This window comes from Pangasianodon hypophthalmus, chromosome 1 (genome assembly GCF_027358585.1).
Source record: "Pangasianodon hypophthalmus isolate fPanHyp1 chromosome 1, fPanHyp1.pri, whole genome shotgun sequence".
In the NCBI taxonomy this organism is placed as follows: domain Eukaryota; kingdom Metazoa; phylum Chordata; class Actinopteri; order Siluriformes; family Pangasiidae; genus Pangasianodon; species Pangasianodon hypophthalmus.
The window spans coordinates 3,049,765-3,071,152 of NC_069710.1; the positions used below are offsets into that span (position 1 = coordinate 3,049,765).

General features: G+C 43.2%; 1 protein-coding gene across 1 annotated transcript in view; it reads left to right on the forward strand.

The window, feature by feature from the left end:
• eif3ea (eukaryotic translation initiation factor 3, subunit E, a) overlaps nucleotides 1-20,364 on the forward strand; it is a 34,495-nt gene extending 14,131 nt beyond the window's left edge. The window contains exons 6-13 of the mRNA XM_026913856.3: nucleotides 4,445-4,570; nucleotides 5,134-5,258; nucleotides 8,032-8,158; nucleotides 8,978-9,079; nucleotides 12,753-12,862; nucleotides 18,244-18,346; nucleotides 18,799-18,933; nucleotides 20,149-20,364. Coding sequence (XP_026769657.1) covers nucleotides 4,445-4,570; nucleotides 5,134-5,258; nucleotides 8,032-8,158; nucleotides 8,978-9,079; nucleotides 12,753-12,862; nucleotides 18,244-18,346; nucleotides 18,799-18,933; nucleotides 20,149-20,187 — 867 coding nt within the window. The 3' untranslated portion in view covers nucleotides 20,188-20,364. The remainder of the gene's footprint in view (nucleotides 1-4,444; nucleotides 4,571-5,133; nucleotides 5,259-8,031; nucleotides 8,159-8,977; nucleotides 9,080-12,752; nucleotides 12,863-18,243; nucleotides 18,347-18,798; nucleotides 18,934-20,148) is intronic.
• The last annotated feature ends 1,024 nt before the right edge of the window (nucleotides 20,365-21,388 follow it).

A 21,388-nucleotide genomic window follows, 5' to 3' on the forward strand; every position in this document is an offset into this window, starting at 1 on the left:
TGTGCCCTGAGTGGATTGGCATGATACACGAGTGCAGACATCTTCCGTAAACATAGTATATTTTTCCCTTGATTGATTTCGGGAATGGTAGAGCGAAAGGCATTTTCGTTTACTCCGTGTGCATGGGAGAAGCTGTGGACGTAATGAGACAGAACCCCCGTTTTAAGAGAACTTGAAAAATGGCATCAATTTCCATTTTACACACATCAAACGCTTTGAGTAGATGAGACCCCAGTACAGACCAGCCAGACTTGTTTATGGCATTGTAGCTCAGTGTAAATAGACCCAAATTGCTCTAAAGCATACTTCCTCCACCAGCATGATTTTGAGCCCTCGTTGACCCTCATTTACAAGTGTAGAGCAAAGAGCGTGGAACACCCATGGAAACAGCATGTAAAACTGGATTTAATCACACCGACCCTTTCTCACCGAATACCTGCCTCAACTTTTTCCCTGCTCACTCCCTTTATCCTCATTTGTGCTGGACCTCCCATGTCCTCAGATGGGTGCTACTATAGGAGAGGTTAGGCTCTGAGGACTCCTTTTAACGTGGGAAACGCAGTCATTTAACGAAGGAAGCCAGGCTTGCAAAATCCAAGGCTGAGGTCCTGTTACAGTGCCGACCCAGTGCGAAAAGAGCAACTTATTCATATCATCTCCTAATGCTGGGATTGAATGTTGAGAATAAAGATTGAGTGTCCCGTCGGATCGGCAGCACAGTAAATTTATTGTTGCTGGTCAGTGAGTGAAAATGTGCCCATTCGGGGAAGCAGTGGAAACTTAAGGTAACTGCTGGAAAAACCCAGGTATTGAAACTATTCTCTCATGGCAGGCCCTGAAAGCCAGGCAGTGTACAGAAAGCTGCCATAATGACATGGAGCCTCGCCAGATGTAGCAGGCAGTGCCTTCCAAAAAAAAAAGGAAAAGAAAACAAACACTTTTAGAACGAAGCGTTGACCTTTATATTGGAAACACAGCTGTATTCTTCAATCTCTCACAGTTTTCTGTTCTGAAAGACGTTTGCCCCTGCGTCCACACTTTGCCACGACGCGATTTTCAGCAACAGTGGGCGATGGGTCCGTTAAAGAGACGTGACAAAGTTGAGGGATCGTGAGCTACAAGTGAGAAGGGATTTGGCGACTACGAATCGTCGTGAGAGATGGCGGTGTGATTTTTTTTCCCCCCGACTGGATAACATCATCCATGTTTTTTGGTTCCACGTATTCATTCCTACTCGTCTCGAGTGACCTCTCTGTGCTGTATTAGTTTACCCAAAATATAATAGCACCAGTGTTTTTACTGTTGAATTTTAGCACATGGAACCCTTTATACATGTTAAGAAGGATGCAACAAATTTTTGATGAAGTTGACATTTCATATTTATGTTAATTCAAAAACAATCGTTTGAATTATTGACGCTTTTACCATTAAAACTTGGTGCCCGTAAAATCTTTCAGCCAGGTCCTAAAGTTTGTATTTCACTATAGATAATTAGATGCAGTCAAACAAAAATCAAGACACCACATGAAAAAAATGTCTGAGGTTTGGGGACACTGGAGTGTTCGGTGTAGTCTACTACACTGCTACTATACTACTACTACTTCTGCGGTCTAAATAGGAATAAGTCTGCGGCTCAACCTGCCTGAGTACACATCTGAAGAGAAAACTCCCTGGTACGAGTATGCGCGGGAGCACCGTAAAGTGAGTTGCCTAGCATTAGCAGTTAGTTAAACAATGTTTCTGTTCGGCTATGGTGAGTGTAATTTTTCATCCCTTCTGGACAGAAGCAAAGCCGAAAGGTTAGACCCTACGTTTCAAAACAACATACTTCCTCGTTCAGAAGAAGGAAGGTGGTTTCTGTCCGATTCTAAAGCTGAAAAGGCTGAACTGATTCTTAAAAGCGCGCCCCTGTCACATGTCAAGCCTGTCGGATGTTATTCATGGCGTGCAACCACAGGACTGGTTCACGTCAGTGGATCTGCACGATGCGTATTTCCGTGTCCCCATCACAGCACAGCACAGATGCTGTTTGAAGTTTCTCTTCCAAGGCAAGAAGCTTGATTATTTTAGAATGTCATCAGACAGGAGACTTTATCATTCTAGCCCATTGAATGCAGTGCAGTACAGTACCAGCTCCTGTTGAGAATGCCTGGACCCACTTGGACACGACTTCAACCTTGGCTCTGTTGGAATTAAGGGACTTCCAGAAATGGGTTTTCAGCCTGCCACTAAGCCCCAAACACCACAGACAGACCTTTCCTCATCTTACTGAGAGTGGAACAAGCTCTCTCTAAATGCAGATGTTTTTCCCCCAAAAAAGGAGTCTGCTTTAGAGCGGTACTGCATTGGCATGAGTGTGCGGTGAGGTTGGGGGAGACCTAATATCTGCATTGAGTTTATATCTTTGTGGATCTGCACAGACACCTGCCCTGATTTCCTGCTTGAGTCACTGTCTCCCAGCAGTGTGGTGTTATCACGGCTTCCTGCGTCCCGAAGTCCAGCACTCACTCTCTTGGCACTGCGATGTGCCTGCAGCTGATTATCTTCTGCCGTTTTGTTTATTTTTGTCTTTTCTGACATAATTAAGAACAGAAGTTTACATGCCTTTGAAGTTGATTGTCTCTACAGAGATGAGCCTAGTTAACAGGCGTTTACATTTCAGTAGCTTAGGGAAGTGGCTATGAATGGTTCTGAAATGTGATTCAACAGGAAGTTTTCTCTTTGTGTTAAATGGATAACAGATTATCACAGCTATCAGTCAGCCCCATTGTTTGGATTGAACCTTTTTGAAGTGTAAATTTTTAGATTGGAGCTAAATGGAAGCTAGAAGTGTCGCACGGAATCTTGGTTTCTCTTGTGAGAATAGACTTGTGAGTATATGGGATGTGATGTGGCCAGTGAAACACTTCTTATTAGCTGACTTGGTGAGTGGCCCTGTGATTACCATACTACTCATCTACAAGTAGCTCGTTGAATGTAAATGGTCCTGGCCAGACAGCCGCTCCCCCGGCTTAATGTCTGGAGTTAGTTCTTCGTGCACTCCTTTTGGAGCAGAGACATTGATTAGTGTCCTACCCCTCGCTCCGGCCTCGTCCCTGTTAGAGAGCTGATCAAAGCTCTTGCACATGTGTTTAGGCCAGCAGTAGCAGCACACTTCATTAAGGAGACTGAGTGAAGGGACTGCTCTGTGGCCTTGCACTGACCTCAGCACTTCAGAGAGTTTTTAGCTTCACCAAAGCTCAAACCTGCACTCTGGTTAACTGAATGAGTGATGTGTTACTGGGCTATCATACGTATTGTGACTGATATTGTTTTGATGTAGGCTTATGGGCTTCCCTGGTGTTTTAAACACAGACTGTGGAAACAGATCAAGTCCCGGCTTCCAAAAACCTTTGGGTTTTGAGATCATTTTAACTTTCAGTGGTTCGTAATTAGAGTCTGCATGTTTCTGTGACTTTTTTGGGGAAATTATCCAAAAGGTTTGTTTAGTGTTCCTTACCCTTTTGGTGACCCTCTGAACCTTTTTCCGATCACTTGATCCGTCTAAATGAACATTTCCCCTGACATAACTAGCATTTGACCCTGAGCTTAGTCAGTGCTCACTTGTTTAATGCAGGTCATTATGCTACAGCCAAGCCGGTCCTTCACCTTTCACCTTGAGAGACCTTTTCAACTTAACCTCGTGCAAGAGAGACTGTTTGGAATGAACTCAACCCACCATGAGGCCAATTGGATTTTGTCTTGACTAAGCGATGTGAATCATGATCAATCAAAGTTGAAGTGTTCCACATTTAGAAACCTTTGTGTTCTCCTTGTCTTGTTTGAGAGTTAAAACATGAAGTAAACAAGAAAAAGCACGTACAGATCCAATGTGCTTTCAGTTACTCCAGTAATCTGGATGGATGGTGGAACAGTTGTCTGTGACACAGTGGTTGCTTTATCACAAAGTGCAGCAAATGAGGCTTCATAAAAGGCTAAACGGCCTTTCATGATCCATTTCTCTCCCTGTCAAGCTTTGTTCCCTGAAGATGACTTAATTGAATCTGTTTGTCCACTGCAAATGAATAAATGTTGTTATACCCCGAAGTGGTTTCACTTCAGCCAAGTATCAGGGTTTTGTTTTCAGCTGTGGCAGCGTATGGCAGAAAAGCATGCTTTTGAAGTTTGCCTGCATTCCAACTATGTGGCCTCTAAGAATTCTGAACAAAATGTTGTGTCTGATGCAAGATTCCTACATCAAATCCTGGGTAGGACTGCAAGCTCTTATTTTTCTGCCCTTGAGTAGGGGACTTAACCCCACTTGCTCCAGAGGTTTACAGCATTAGCCCCATCCACTGTGGTGGCCTTGAAGAGCAATGACTGCCCACCTTGAATAGATAAAGTCTGTTTTCTATTAAGCTGCCTTGTTCCTTGTGTTTAAGTGTGTATTGTGTTGTTTGTTCAGGTTCCTGCAACTGATAGAAATGCGCTGAACTCCCTGTGGGGAAAGCTGGCCTCTGAGATCCTGATGCAGAACTGGGAGGCTGCTATGGAGGACCTCACCCGCCTGAGAGAGACTATCGATAACAACGTAATGCCCCACCACTCAGAATTCAATACTGCACTCAGATTCCCTTACATAGGCCATGATATTGACTGCCTCACATTTCAGCAAAACACTATCACCACTACTATTGCAGCGCTTTCTCTGTCTCCCCCTCACGCTCTTTATTTCTCACTCTCTCTTTTTGCCACATTCCTTTGGGTTTATTCTGGTTTATTTCACTTGTTTGCCCCTACTCTGCTTACCCCTCAAGCAGAACCACAGTAGCACAGTTGCATTAATTGAGTTTGATTTTTAACTGGAACAGTAGACAAGGGGACGTTGTGCGGGGATTTGGCTTGTAGAAAACCCTTTTTCTCTGACCTCTTAAACATCAGTATTTAACTTGGACTGAAAGCATAAGGCCAGCTGAAATTGCGCATTGATTAAAGGACCTCAGCATGTGAACTGAACAAACCAATTCACCAAACATACAAAAGGATTTCATCATCTTAAACAATCACATCACCTCTGTCTCTGTCTGTTCTCTGTCTTTCTCCCTCTCATTGTCTGTCTCTCCCTCTCTCTCTCCCTCTCTCTCTCTCTATCAGACGGTGAGCTCTCCTCTCCAGTCTCTTCAGCAGAGGACATGGCTGATCCACTGGTCTCTCTTCGTCTTCTTCAACCACCCCAAAGGCCGAGACAACATTATTGAGCTGTTCCTGTACCAGCCACAGTAAGCACCTTCAGCAGCTGCACATTGCCGTCTGGGGATTTTATTTGGCTTTGGTTCTAATAAAACCGGATGAGGTGGGATGATTGTGTGTGTGTGTGTGTGTGTGTGTGTGTGTGTGGGTCCAGGTTGGAAAGCCCACCACAATCCGCAAATGAAACTGCTGATGTTGTGCCGACCAGTCCAGTGCCTCAGACCACTGCTCCACGCACACACTCATTCTCACTCATTCTCTCTCATTCACTCAAACAAACATGCACGACCCCAGGGGCCAAAGTGAAAACAAGCGATTGTGTTTCTCAGATGAGCCCTGAAAATAATAGATGGCTTAGCAGACGGGCCGTCTTGGACTGGGAATAGGAGCTCTGAGTCAGCTGAGGGCCGCATATGAAAAATCAATAGTTTTTACAGCAGGGTTCATTATGCAAACGAAACCAAGATCTCATGAAGAAAAGAGCTTTAAGGCTTCTCTCTTATTTTAATGCATATCTGCTGTTATTCCACCCAACACCTCTGAATTGAGGCCATTTGTACTGCAGATAGGAAACCTTATCTATTTTAAATGTATTCTCAGTATATACTCCACCTATACTGAGAAAATATTTATACATGTATATTTTTCAGTCTTAAGCATGGTGTTGAACCACACAAGATTAGGCTTAATCTGCCTTTCAGCGACTTTTTTCCAGGACAGATGACTGGAAGGCCAGACCAGTAATTAGTAATAAGTGCTTCACCATAGTGGCCATAGTAAGGATAGCTTGAGGTCACTTGTTGTGCTGTTGTAGGCTGGAAAACCTTGGTGAGGCTTGGCCTTTTTCTCCCGATGGTGACCGCTCGCTTCCTTTGGGCCGGCTCCAGTGGGCCAGTGACCTGTGGTTGTTTGACCCGCTGGCCGAGGCCACAGCAACATGCTCCATCAGACCTTATCCACTTACTGCAGCTCCATTCCAAGACAGCTGGCTGTATAACAGCACTTTGGACTTAGATGCTCATTATACCATTGGACTCATTATACTACAGTAAACTCCTTCAAATAGGTACTTCTAATTTGTGGTTGGACTCCTCAAGTCATGCGTCTCTCTGTCCTGGCCAGATTCTTTATAGCAGTAAAAAGTTCTCTCGCCTTTCGTGCTATACACTCATCTTCAGCTCTGTGACCTCAAAAAAAAAAAAAAAAAAAAAAAGTAAACCTTTCTCCCACAAATCGGTCTCGATGGGCAGTGTATTGTTTTTGGATACATTGCGTTATCAGTTATAGCAGTGGAGTTGTGCTCATATTGATTGGTGGTTTAATTTGGAGAAGAGCAACATTGTGCATGAAGAAATCTTGCACTGACCTTAAATAAGAGTTTAGAGTTGTTTAGTTAATATTGTTCAATTATATTTACGTTTATTGTGACCAGTGTTCTGGATTGTTTTAACTGGCAAATTAGAAGTGCTGTCCTTAAACTAATGGTGATGTTGCAAAGCTGGAGAGTGGAGAGATGGAAACAAAACTGAAGATGATCCAGAAGATTGGCTATCAAATGTTTCGTTTTATCATGGGGCTATTAGAGTGAGAATATTGTCAAATGATGACCTATGATGTAGGTGCAAACAGGAAAGATGATACATAAGTTATACTATACTGACCCTCGCTGAGTAGATTCAGTGTTTCACTTGATTTACCTCTAATCCCAGCCCCCCACGTGCATCGTGAAATTGGAACCACACAGCCATTCGCTTCTCTGTGCTTCCTTTTTTACATCTTGGAGTAGTCTTGAGAAAAGTCTTGCTTCCTTAGACTCTGTCAGAGTGACAAAGTTGATAGAAACTCGCACCCTAAATCTTTTTCTGTGTTCTTTTTTAAATGATTTATTGGCCTATTAAGGCGCATTACAGAATGTGAATGCCAGAAATAGCATCATGACTCATGCGAGCAGACTGGCGATCAGCACCCCCTCTGGAGACGGAGTAGGTGTAAGTTAATCACAAACACAGTACAAAGTGTTGCGGTTTGCTACGGACTCACACCACTACAAAGGAGGGAGGGAGAGAAGGATAGGGCTACGCCACTGCTGTTTTTACCCCCGACATCTGACGTGCCACAGTCCCCTCATCCCTTTAATTGCTTTGACTAATTAAACCATCCACTAGTCCTCCACCTCCTTAGAACATGTGTTTCTCCATTCGGACCCATAAGAGCTTTAGGGGCTAGCCAAGACCAAGCAACTTGACTTCCTCTTTGAAATTTAATTTGATCCTTAGAAGAAGAGGAGGAGGTGGGGGAGGAAGCTGGAGGTCAAAGATGTTGGTTCAGATACTGCAGACACGGATATTGTCCTTTGAATTGACTCGATATGTTAAGTGCACCTTAAAAGGAGCTCTCAGACTTATGACAAGGCATCTGTTGTATACTTTTTTTTTTTTTTTTTTCTCTCCTTCCCCCTCCCCACTTATAAGAGAAGGATACGGTCTGTCCTCAGGCTGCATAGAAGGAACTGTATTGGATTGTAATAGCAGTGCTTCTCAACGCTCTGTTTCGCACTCAGCCTACAGCTAGTTGACCTGTAGCTGAAAAACAAGCCCCTGGTGGGTAGTATTTCAGCTACTGGCCAGGCCTGTGGCCAGTGATCCATATCTAGACTGGGGTTTTCCTTGTCTTTCCACCACTGAACAGAGATGCTTTCACTATTGCTGTTTTTTGTTCTTTCTTTTTTCTCCAATACCCATAAAGGACAGACGACTGAGTGTTTGACCACCTCTGATTTGTTTTTTTTGTTTTTTTTCCCAGGTATCTGAATGCCATTCAGACCATGTGCCCACACATTCTGCGCTACCTGACCACAGCTGTCATCACTAACAAGGACGTGCGCAAGCGTAGGCAGGTCTTGAAGGATCTGGTCAAAGTTATCCAGCAGGTACTGGGCTCTGCCTTTTCATCAACTAACTCATGATTACCTAAATTACAACTCCCTACTTTAATAGGAACACCATGTATCTGATTGATGTGGCTGCTCATTTGTAAGCATAGCCATCGAGGAGATCATTTAGTGCCCTAACGAGTCCTGAGCAACGTAGGACAATCAGTGTTGACATGGGTGTAATCATCTGTGGTCTTTTTGTTTTTTATAATAAGTGATTTAAATCAGGCTATGCAGTAAACAGATAAGCAAAACCCTGGTTCTCGTTTCGTGCACAAACAACCATTAGCATGTACACACTAGTGTGTGTGGGCTTTGTGCGTCTGCGAGAACTTTCCTCTCTGCATGAACTGAGAGGTTCTGTCTGAGCCCCTTCTGTTGTCCTGAACTTTTTAGTTTTGATAAATGGAGGTGGACGGCCTGATTCTAGCCTTGTCATCCACCAGCAGTAGCTTCCTTGGTGATTGGTAGCACTAAAATCTGAATATGAGCCCTCTCCAGCTGTGTAATCTCTTTAACATCTGGCCCAATGCACTCACCGGTCTGCACACATGACTCTCATGGTTTCTCAAGCATTCATGGTATTTATATCCAGGGAAGCTCCAAAACCTGTATCACATATCCCATCAAGGCTCATCTGCTCAACCCATTGCTCTGATCCTTTCATCTTAGACGTGTTTATAGGTTTGGAAGGTCTAAAGTGCCACTCTTAAGAATTGATGGTTATGGATAAATGCATTCAGGCACATATTCACTCAGAATAAATGTGTGCTGTTATAAGAGAAATGTCATCCATTTTTCCTCTGTCTCTTTAAGGAGTCGTACACCTACAAGGACCCCATCACCGAGTTCGTGGAATGCCTGTATGTGAACTTTGATTTTGACGGCGCTCAGAAGAAACTTAGAGAGTGCGAGTCGGTAAGTTCCAGATGCACCATTTGTATTTATTAGCTTGTTTACAAGGTCATTTTCCAAAGCTGTCGTGCTCATAGGAAAAGCCAAGTGATTCTGCAATGTTATAACCTACCGAGATCTTTTACGGCCTCGCTGGTGCTTAAAACGGACTCTGTTCCCAAAAAAGTCTCACAGCCTCTTAACCAGTTGAATGCATGCAGCTTGACTTTTCTGACCACAGAAAGCCTGCAACTTTTCAATTTACTTCCATGACGCCTCGACTTTAACCTTATGACGAGTTGTAATGAAACCACACGCAGCCCAGAGCTGCGGCTGGTCAGTGGAGTCCTATGAACTTTCCCAAGCTGCGGTGAGAGTCATTACTGATGCTGTATCATGAGCCGCACTTGCCCGCAGATGGCCTTTTCTTCAGCCGGGGTCCCGAAAGGGCTCTGAAAGCTCTCTCTCTCTCTCTCTGAGCATTTGTGTCCCACTCTTCTGAGAGAGAGAGAGAGAGAGAGAGAGAGAGAGAGAGAGAGAGAGAGAGAGAGAGATGCCTGTCGGAAAGCCTCTGACTCACTGGCTCTCAACTTTTTATGATGCCCAGTAATCGTCCATCAGTGGCATGGTTAACAAAAAGCACTTTTGGTGTGTTGAGGTCTGCCCATGCGCTGAAAAGAGCCAGCTGTGGTTCAGACATTTATATTTTTGCTCGGGTTTATAATGGGCCTGCGTGGTGATCTCTGCATTAGATTTCACCCCCTGATTTGCTGCGTCATACGCCTCTGTGTTTACGGTCAAAGCGGTGTCTTTTTGTGCCAGCACAACAATTTTAGAAAAACCTAACAGCAATGTATAGGGAGCAAAAACACAACAGAATTTCGTTGTATGTCATGGTACTCACAGGCACCTTCACACTTTCCAGTGAAGTTTGCTTACATTATATTTTCCCCTCATATTTTGGTTTATCATCCTGTTCATGGAACATAGTCGCTAAGTAATAGCTTTTGGCTGCAGTGTTTTGGGGTCATGAGCCAGCCTGGCACGTTCACGGTGCTGCACTGACCCTGGAAAACATTACTTTTAAACCTAAATTTGTTTAGTAATGTGCTACATTAAAACTCTGTGGCCAAATCCTAAATAGGATCATATTCATATATGTCCTTGGAGAGCGTTGCTATGACCGAGTCCAGAAATGTTCATGGAAACTCTTGGGTGAAGTAAACACAACAGCTTTGCAGTCCCAAGGACTCATCTTAAGTAGAATGGTTAATAAGATCAAGTGCTTGGGCTGGTTTTATATTCAAAATTCCTGGAAGGACACTGATTATGCTGCCTGCTCATTGCATAATCAATTAGTCTGTTCAATGGCTTTCTGCAGTTTTTAAATCTTATGATCTAGTTAGTGCCTAAGGCATATTTAATCAGAGTCACGACTCATTGCACGTTCACACAGCGGCCGGCCTGAACTCTTCACCGTAGGGAAGAGAGCAAAGCTGGTTCGGGGAAGTCCACTAGCCAGAGGGCTCTGTTACTCCAAGATCAGGCAGGTGTGCTAATTATGGCTACTCTCAGAAGACTTGTCCTGTTAGCATGCAGAGCATAATATAGATTTCCCTAATGGTTTGATCATTTGGACCTGCATGGACATAAAAGGCTTGACTGTGGGTGATTTTAGTCTCATTTTCATCCCTGCTTCTTGACGATAAACGTTTGGAATGAAAAACATCTGGCGTGATTGCATGGGCTTCCTCACAGAAGTAAATGTTTATAAATCATGTCACTGGTTTAGTGAGGGTCTCATTTCTTCATTAAGTTAGGCTATTCCTTTTTATTTATGTATGAAAATGCCCTTCAGTTTTCTTGGTTGACTTTTAACAGATGAGGTGCTAGATGCTGGGGCAGTTTTCAGAGTTTATTTCAAGCTCAGTAGTACAGCAATACTGAATAGTCAGCAGTTTTTCTTCCTTGACTGTTAACTGATGAGGTGTTTGATGTTGGGGTAGATTTGAATAGTTATATTTTAAGCTCATTAGTACACAAGCAGTGAATAGCAAATTCTTCGAAAAAGATTCGACTGAAAAAAATTAGACCTATATCAGATAGCCTCGAGACATTGCTGTTACACTGCAGTTACTGCTTACAGCCTGCGGTTTGGGTCTGATCACGCAGAACTTAGATTTACAGTTTTCGTTTGCCAAGTTGACTGGTTACATCAGTTGACAGTCCCATTGACCCACTATGGTGTAATCTTAAGTTTTTCCTGCTCTTAACCTCCTCGATCCAGCTCATCAGCTCTTTATAAAGCTTCCCATGAGCTGGATCAGTGTTAGACGTACAGAGAACTTGAAGCTGTTCTGCAGTGTCCAAGCCTGAAGTTAAGAACCCGAGCTCTGTGGGTGTGTGACACTTTTCAAAGCAAATCTGCCTCTAGGGTAAGTCTAAAAAGGACATTTTATGCCTTTACAAAATCTGTTTGAGGGTCTTTTCCTGAAAAACAGATGACAGTAATTATGGCACTTAAGCCATCTGGGGTTCTTTCAGGTTAAGATAAGCATTGACGACAGTAAAACACGCGCCGGCTGATATGGCCGTGTAGTTGGGACTTCTTCAGTCAGAACAGCCGAGATAGCAGAGAGCGGAGCCTAAGCAAACAGAACTGGAGGACGAGGACTGCACATGAACCATGCAGCGACAGCAGGAGCTCTCGCATGCCTTTACCGCTGCGGAATGTGAGGCACTAAACTGTCGGCGATATGGCAAAAATATATCACAATTACAAAAGATATAAAAGTACTGATGGAACCTGCATGCAAACAAGAAAGTCTGCTTTGGTGTAATTTATTGTAATGTCTGATATATCATCATCCTGCCCACCCTTGTCTGAAGGTGAACGCACCGGTCCCCATCAGAAAAGAGGGACAGTAAAGCTAATGCAGAGAAGCAGGGGGCGTGTGTGTGTGTGTGTGTGTGTGTGTGTGTGTTTTGATCAGAGCCCGGCTGGTGTGTCTCTCGGGGACCGTGATTACATAGTAGAAGATCCGTGTGAACGCAGTGGCAGTGTAAATTGGTTCCACCATGGAGCTTGCTGGACCCTGCGGCAGTGGGCGATATATGCAGCGATAAGTTAAAGCCGCTGTGGCTGATTGGGTGGCTGGCTTTGTTCCTGTTCTGTTTCATGTGGAGTCTGTGGAATTCCAAGATTTGTGGTTGATTTGGCATGGCGAGAATGGCCCTAAATCGTTCTTTTATTTCTTTTCTTTTCTTTTTTTTTTTTAACCCCACATGCAAATGGGACTTTCTTCCTTCATAACAACTGCCAAAGTAAACTATTTCTGAGTGAACTTCAGCATAGATGTGTTAGAAATAGCCCCCCATGGTCCAGTTTATCAGGATACACTCCTTTTCAGTCTTTATACTTTAATCTCTTCTTAATTAGTACTCATTCTCATTAGTACTCGTTTTGGCAGGTCTGGTTTCCCACTGCTGAACCTGTTGCTACAATGTTAGAGTCTGAAAAGTGCAAAAAGAACAGTTTTGATTTCTGTGGTGAGTTTCTATGAACTGTGCTCTGCTCTTTGTCCTTATTTAACTGTATGCATTCCTCTGCACCACAGAAGACATGGAACCAACTTTATTCTCTCACTCCCATAACCATTCAGCAATATCCCTAATCCAATTGTTCTGTCTCCCAAAGGTGCTGGTGAATGATTTCTTCTTGGTGGCATGCCTTGAGGACTTCATTGAAAATGCTCGCTTGTTCATCTTTGAGACCTTCTGCAGAATTCACCAGTGCATCAGCATAAGGTAAGACTCTTCATCTGGCTGGAGCTAGCAACTCGTAAATAAATGTCCGTTTTCCTGAAGGTACATTAAGACCAGTACTATTCAGTGATGTGTATAGATACGTCGGACTTTTTGAATATCTACTGGCTTCACCTCATGCAGCCTCAGAAGCACTGAAAAGACCAGACAATGTTTTTCCAACCTTCTACTGTCTAGTTTCAGTGTACCCATGCCCACTCTAGCCTCAGATTCCTGTTGGGTGACAGGATTGAAACGCAATGCGGTGTTCTGCTGTTGTAGCCCATCCGCGTCAATGTTTGATGTGTCGAGTGTTCTGTGATGCTTTTCTGCTCAGCACGGTTGTAAAGAGCGATTATTTGAGTTACCATATCCTTCCTGGATTGGACTAGTCAGACCTCTCTCGTCAGCAAGGCATTTACGTCCGCAGAACTGCCGCTCACTGATTGTTTTTTGTTGTCGTCGTTGTTGTGTTTTGGTGTTTGATGTGAACATTAACTGAAGCTCATGACCTGTTTCTGCATAGTTTTATGCATTGTGCTGCTGGCACATGTTGGGCCGATTAGATAAAGGCATGAATGGGCAGGTCTAGATGTATTCTTAATAAAGTGGCATAATGTATATAAGTAACTCTGCTTCAGTGTAGTAGTATAAAGGAGAGTAGCAGGTCTTCAAATGTGTCCACAGTGTGGGATTGCTTCCTGTTTCTTCTCAGAGCTCCCACTCCACTCACAACCCTTTTTATTAGCCAGTGTGCTGGAGGAAGTATGACCAGAGACTGGCTGCCAGCACCTAAGCCTCACACTCACGGGCTCATACACACACATGCACACAGAACCAGACATCACAGACACATCTAATCATCTGTTCTGGAGCAGTTCTCGAGGGTTTACATATTATCCTCAGGAGGCCTGGCGTTGCACCCGGACCTCTCCTGATATCAGTAGTTTAGTCTCTTGTTTTTCCTTACATTCGCTCTTTTTCCCCCCCCCTTTTTTTTTTCTTCTTGTTGAATTCTCTTTAAATAAATTTATAGCCTGGAACTCAGCACTGAACAGTGCTTGCTTTTAGTCATGGTTCTCACTGAGTCATGTTTTGTAGACAGCTCACAAACCTATCCTACATTTGGTTGAGTGTGGCAGGTGTTTTATTGCCACTTTACTCTATTTACTCTGCTTTATTGCTCTTTTTTATGGTATATACACAGCATTGTAGGTTTCCAGAGGAGACACGCAATGGTTTTGGATGCCCAGGTTTTTCCATTGGTGGAAAAGAAGCCGTTGGAATGAGAGGGAGGTTTGGGCGGTTGTCATTGGTTTCCCTCCGCCTGGTTCTTATTAGTGCTCCAGTGACAGAATACAGAGCAGGGAAGCAGTAGTACACGCTGGACTGTTTAACGAGCTTTTCATAACTAATAGTCTATGAGCATCTGTCCAGCATTGCTTTTTTCCTTCTTCTGCATGTGCAGCAGAAAACACTTGACCACTTTACAGTGGCTTTGGCTAACAGGCTGGAACTGTTGTATGGGATTTTATACCCTCTGCAAACCAGAACAGGCATGCGCGCACACACGAGCACAGCCTGTAAACAATATTTTTCGATAAAGCAACACACCTTGTAATTGTAAGTCAGTAGCCTGTTCATTATAGGAATGGAAGACATCTGTTTGATTCTCATAGCATCCTACATCATGAATCATCTCACAAATCCCCAGAAATGGTTACAAACTGCTTGGCACTCCTTGATTTCTCCCTCTGACAGTTCTGTAAACTCAAGCAAGGTTTGTAGTCAAGGTTGAAGCATGGAATTCGATCAGTCTCTGTCCAAACCTCGAGTTGTCAATAGTCTGGAATTGATTCATAGTCCTGGCTCTTTTTGGCAGCCTTGTTCCAGGAGGATCTGTTTACTTGTTAAAGACCGCAAAGGTTAATGATAAAGCTCTACTAGAAGTGGAAAGTGGAACTATGATTTGCTATGATCCTATGTGTTCCTTTAGGATCAAAATAGTATGGCTTGGATGTCATGGCAGTGGGTTTTAGTGTCTACTGAATGAGATTTGTTGAGAACTGGAGATTTTCTATTTTTGATTTACGACAGTGTGTTGTTAGCACATTATCCAGAAGACCTTTTCACCAGAGCATGGATTCGTATGAATCTGAGGCTCGTATTATAATGAAGACATTTTTATAGCTGCTGAACATAATAAAACATTTTGCTTGTTTTCACCCTCAGCGTTGGCTTATAGTAGAATGTATCTAAGAATAGCGGAGTCATTTTATGCAGAAGGGCCCAGTGGAAGTGTGATGCCATGATTTATGATTGAGTGATAATTGTAGCCATATATTCTTTTGTCTAGACTTGTGAAATGTCCAGTGTTAGAACGTAGAAGGTTTTTTTTTTTTTCCTTTTCTTTTTGTTTCTCGTGTTGTACTTGATTAGCTGAAAAGATTGTATTACTCTGGAATATGAACAGTCCTTCACATAAAATGGACCAGTTGTGTGCACTGGATGTGAATTTTGTTGCATCATCTCTATAATATTGTCAGCGCATGCCTTTCAAGAACTCTAATAATTGAAAAGCCCAACATTTCAATGCAAAAACGAGAAAGTTTCCACATTACAGTTGAATCAGTAAAACCACCACACAGTCATTTTGGTTTTTATCAAAAAAGTCAGAAAAATCAATTCCGCACCATGCACTTGGGGGTCTCTCCAAATGGCCTGGAATCTCTTAATGCCTTCATATGGAAGTGTTTAACAATGTATTTGTTAAGCTCAGCTATGTTAAAAAGAGGGCACTTGTATGGAGTCCATCATTCTCCCTGGACCAAGTCTGTCCTCTGCTTAATGCCTGACCTCTCAGCTAAGTGTGAGGCTCCTGGAGTGAAACGGGTTGCCTCAGTTCCACCAGCCCACAATTGGAATTGGATAAATCAGTGCTCAGGAGCCAGTGTGGGGAAGGGGGTCAAAATGAAAATGATCCCTACAGCCGCCCCTTCCCCCGAGGATCTGGGTTAGAGCTGCGTAAAATGAGACTACAGCGGGAGAGGGCAGTCGGGCTCTAGCAGCTATGTCTGGTACTAAGCACTGAAGGCTCATACTTCTACTTTACTTCCTGTTTGCGTGTGTTTTTTTTTTTTTTTTTTTTTTTTTTTTTTTTTTTTTTTTTTTTTCCCGTTTTCAGTCCCATCCCACGTTCTATCCCATCTGTTTTGGCGATTCACACTGAAATATGTTTATAATAAGTTTAAGCAGAATCAGGTCTAATAAAGCTGTTTTTGGTGCGTTCCCCCTGGTTTAAATTAGATCAGTGCGTGCCGGTCCTCTCTGTGGCTAGATGCAGGGCCTGACCTGGATCTCCGCACTAAGCATGTGCAAGCGTTGTCGGTTTCTGTTGCCTTCAGAAGACACGCATTGCTGTTTATTTTGATCCAATCTCTGTCTCTGCCTTTACTGATCAAATGACTGGAGAAATGTTTGCTTCCTTCTGCCACAATCAACCATCTCTGAAATGAATTGGAGGTATTTTTAAGGAATCCTTTGATGCTCACCATTCTGCATCTGAGAAGGACCAGAGTTTAGATCAGCTTCCTTTTGACAGAAGTACGGCAAACTTCATGACCAAGGGTTCTGTCTGGTTTCCTGCGCCTTTTGGTATGCAGTTGGTAATCTGGCTACAATGTGCTATGCCGTGCTTTTCAGAGACGTGAAAGAGCCTGGATTTCAGCTCTGGAGTCGACATCTATTCCTGTTTCCAATGTCAATAGGGTCTCGGCTTAATTTTGGACATATGTTAACCATCACAACCTTGGCCCTTGTGATTTTGACAACTGCCACTTTTGCTGGTGGTTAGGTCTTAAATAATGAAGTCTATGACTGATCTACTTTGTCGTGTGCCATTTTGTGCAGGTTGGAGCATGAGTAAATTATGTCAGCTGTCAGTTTTGCCAGGCTCAGCCCAGGCTGTATAAAAAGTGTTTTATAGAAGGTATGTGGATATAATCTTCCCCTGCAGTTTGGGCTGGGGATGACTGATCCTTGGTAGTGATCCATGATTTCACCTCCTGTAGCTTCAGAAGCACTGTGCTTGCACAGCTGTCTGAAACATCTTGTTTCTTTGGAAACTTTATGTACTACTCTGTGATTTTTACTCCCTCTACATACATGACTTAAATACACCTTGTCCAGTCAATATGGCACCATCAGTTGAAAGGAACAACACACACCCAAAGAAAGGAACACAGGGAGTTGGAGAAACATCTGAAGGACAATGTAGAGAGGATGTGGAAGTTTCAAATGAAAGTGGTCCCATTGGTTTTGTCACTTGGCTGTGGCTCCAGCATCCGGCATTGAGTCCTAGGAATTCAAACTGACTTGCTAGGTTATTAGGTGCATCTAACTTCCAGATACACTCATTGGCCAGTTTATTGAGTACACCAATCATCCAGGTCACATCGGCGGTGTACAGTTACTATACTAACTGTAATCCATCTGTTGCTATATACAGTTTGTTACTTTGACCACCATAGGACCTCCACTGACCACTGATGATATTGAAGTGCTGGACCATTTTCCCCACAGTAGCGACACTCATGTTAGTGGGTTTTGCATTGGTATGAGTGTTTCTCAGGTTTATAAACCTTTTGCATGCACACGTGTACCATGTTTTTATTACACACCGACCTTGGCAAACCATTTTTTGCAGTCACGTATCATAAGATAAGAACATTCGTGAGCTATGCCATAAACAATAGCATAGAGGATATGGACTTAGAGAGTGAGGAGAGATACATGAAAGTTTTTTTTTTTTTTAAGCAAACGCATTGGATCCTCCAGCTTCTCCTCATCTGGCTTACGGACCCATCCTGGCCTCCAAGCCTCTGAACTCAACCCTGGCTTTCGTTCTATTGTTTAGGGACAGTTCTTCTCTGACATGCCAGCGGAGTGAGTTAGGGGCCAACAGAGGATCTCAAAGATGGCCCGATGATTCAAGGGCCAGTGTATCAGCCCATCTCTAATGGACTTACTCTCGAGACTCACTTCATCTCATCTCTACTTTTGGAAGGGCATTTTCATTTGTCTGTCACCATTACCTCGCCCTCACTCCATCTCCTCTCAGTGATGTAATTGTATTCCTTTTTATGGGCTTCTTAGTCTTGGCGTGAATCATCATTATTGCCTTGCTTACATAATGAAAGGCATTTGTCACTCTAGAGTACTGTTCCAAAAGCTCAATTTTGACAGGACTCTCTTTTCTCCAGTGTGTACATCAGATCAGGTCATTTATATTGATCCATATTTACATATGTTCTTGGGTACACAGTTGAGACACATAGTTACACAGAGTTATTATGTAGCACATAATGGCCTCTGTTTCTGTGCAGCATGCTGGCAGACAAGCTGAATATGACTCCTGAGGAGGCAGAACGATGGATTGTTAACCTCATTCGTAATGCTAGGCTGGATGCTAAAATCGACTCCAAACTGGTAAGAGGCTCTCTGCTCATATTTATTTACTCCATGTCAAATTCTCTTGAGTGTTATCTGTTTTTGTTTTTTTTCCTCCCTTCTCTCTTTTTGATGTACGTGTCTATGAGAATATTTCCCATGTTTCATTTTGACTTTCATATAGAAAGTTACTTAGGAACAATCAACCAATCATTACTTTGTCCAAGTGGCTCAATGAAAGGTTCCACCTCAGACATACTCCTCCAGCAAAGCTGGAAATCTGTATTATTATGGCCTTTCTGAATGTCATAACAAACCCACCATGGGGTGGGCCCTCTGTAATCTCCTAAATCACACAGCTTTATAATGGTATGGCCTAGAATTAACCCCCAGTGTTTGGTGATATGGTGGGTAGTGATGGAGGTGTGTATGTGGGAACCAAAAAGGGATTGGTGTTTAGAGTCTGTTTAGATCTGTAATACTTTTGGCAGGGTCACGTGGTGATGGGTAACAACGCCGTGTCGCCGTACCAGCAAGTGATCGAGAAGACCAAGAGCTTGTCGTTCCGTAGCCAGATGCTGGCCATGAACATCGAGAAGAAGCTGAGCCACAGCAACAGGAATGAGGTCAGAGCTCCTCTCTCTTTCTCTCCCACACACACACACGCTCTGTCCAACTTTTATCTGGTCTCATCTCTCGCTGTTTAACTCGAGCCCTGTAGTTTACACGCGCAAATGATCTTGTCCAGAGAACAGAGCCTGAAGAATGTTGAACAGCCATCAACCTAGAGCTATCTTTACACGGTATAAACCAGTAAGAGCAAGTTTAACAGAGCAAGCGCTTTCATCATGCCATTCTTCTTCAAAGCACTAATAACAAGGTAGATGGCAGTGCAGCCGTAAAGAAGAGGGCCCGAGTCCAGTGACTCAGCTCTATAGAGTAAATAACACACACTCTCGCACACCAAGCTCTCTGTGAACTCGGAGCTGAAGCTCTCTGCACTTAGGAGTCACCACAGATGTTTTGCTTGGGGTCCAGGCAGTCACTGTTTGATCTTGTGTGTGTGTGTGTGTGTGTGTGTGTGTGTGTGTGTGTGTGTGTGTGTGTGTGCGCGTGTTTTGTGTTGTGTTGTGTGGTGTATGTCAAATGGCCTGCTGTGACTGTGTGTGTGACTGTGTGGCTCTGATTCACAGACCTTAAAATTCAAACTACATTTTAAAAGTCGTGTTAAGAAACGAATTTTAAATCTTCACTAAACGGACCAAGTACACATTTCTACACATCTCAAGGGCCAAGGGGTATGAAGTAACCCCTCTAAACACAAAAGAACATTTTTCACAGGGGAAAATGCTGCCAAATACAACATCCAGAGCTCTGAACAACAAATTTGTAGTACTAATAATATAATGTCAAACACGTGTGTTTGTTGTACGACTGTATATATATTTGTTTTTAATAAATTGTAAAAACAACCTTTTGTAAAGATATTCAGATATCACTTAATTTAGAAAACCAGCTGACTCTGTTATTACTCACTGTAAAAGCAGCTGAGTGAACATTAAAATCTTTATTTACACTTTGAATTATTTCACCTTTCCTCATTAAATGATTACTTTTTGTACAAGTTAAATCAGTTTGTGGTTGAGGCATGTGTTACTGTTCTGCCAGAATTGTTTTAGCAACCCTAAGCATTGTGATATATATTGTATTGTATATCTGTCTGTACACAGCGATCGGTCAGCTAAAATCACAACCTCTACAACCAGCCGTAAACACGTCACTTGACCTCTCTGTGAATTGCGTAATTAACACAGGATCTGTCTTTTTTTTTCTTCCTGCAGACTCCAAACTGGGCTGCTCAGGACACAGGTTTCTATTGAGCAGTACTGTGAGCTGACGACGTGCTGCCATATTAACTTCCTGTTACTCTCCAGCATTCCCATCCTGCTCCTGAACACACTGTATTCCCTCTCAGTGCACCTCAAAGTCGCAAAAGAAACCTTTATTTAACCCCAGTTCAGTACATATGGTGTTCAATAAAAAACGCTCTTACAAAACCCGTTTCACCCCGTACTTGCCTTTTATTTCTGGACATTACAAACGGTGGTTGAGGCTGAAGTGGTCACACTCTTTTGTGTGTAATAGATGAAGTTTTAATGAGCACACTGAGTCATTGAGTGGGACGCGGTTCGAGGCCGCGTTTTCACGAAACGGCACATCCGTGCGCCATAATGATGTACGAGTGTTTAGTCTGCTGAGCTTTACGGCCTTGTACCATAGTGAGCCACCACTCACGGAAGGAGGCATAAAGAGGTGATGTCAACTTGCTCAATACCAATTCAGTGCCAGTTATGCCTTCTGTATGCACAGAGTGACGCTCAGGACTCATCAGGCTGCATTAGCCAACAACATAATCAACTTAATGCCCCCTCCTCTTACACCTCCCTCCCTTTCCTTCTTATCTCATCCTCTCTGCATCACAACAGCTGCAGTCTTTCTGTTTGCCCTCTCCTGGTTTCTCTTTATCTTTTTTATTCTCTCTCTCTCTCTCATACACACACACACACACACACAGTGGCGATGAAGACACGATGCATATCTCTGTCTGTTTTGGCCTCTCCATAAGCTGACACATTTATGAGCGCTGTCTTTCTGGATGAGTGAAGGGGGGGTTCACAGCTGCCATAGTGTTCAGGCATGTAGCCAGACACCTAAAATGCTGACATCACCTTTGCTTGCTTCCACAGTCTGTGTGAGCAAGAGAGAGCGAGCGAGAGGTGGCCAGCCACGAAACGAGGAGGTGGAGGTGGATAAAGTAATTGGTTTACCGGTTTTTTTGCCGGTCGTTTGCCATGACACATTACAAAAATAAAACCCTTGCACCCCTTAATTATCACAAGAACCTTAAGAGTGCTGTATCAAATGTTGTTTTAGTATGAAGTCCAGACCAACATTAGACATGTGGTGAGCAAACCTCTCTACCACAAAGCCTGACACTTTTCTCAAAATAAATAAATAAACAAACAGGCAAAAGGTCGACTAGGGTTTTTGGTCCACACCACTACATGACCTTTCTGTTTG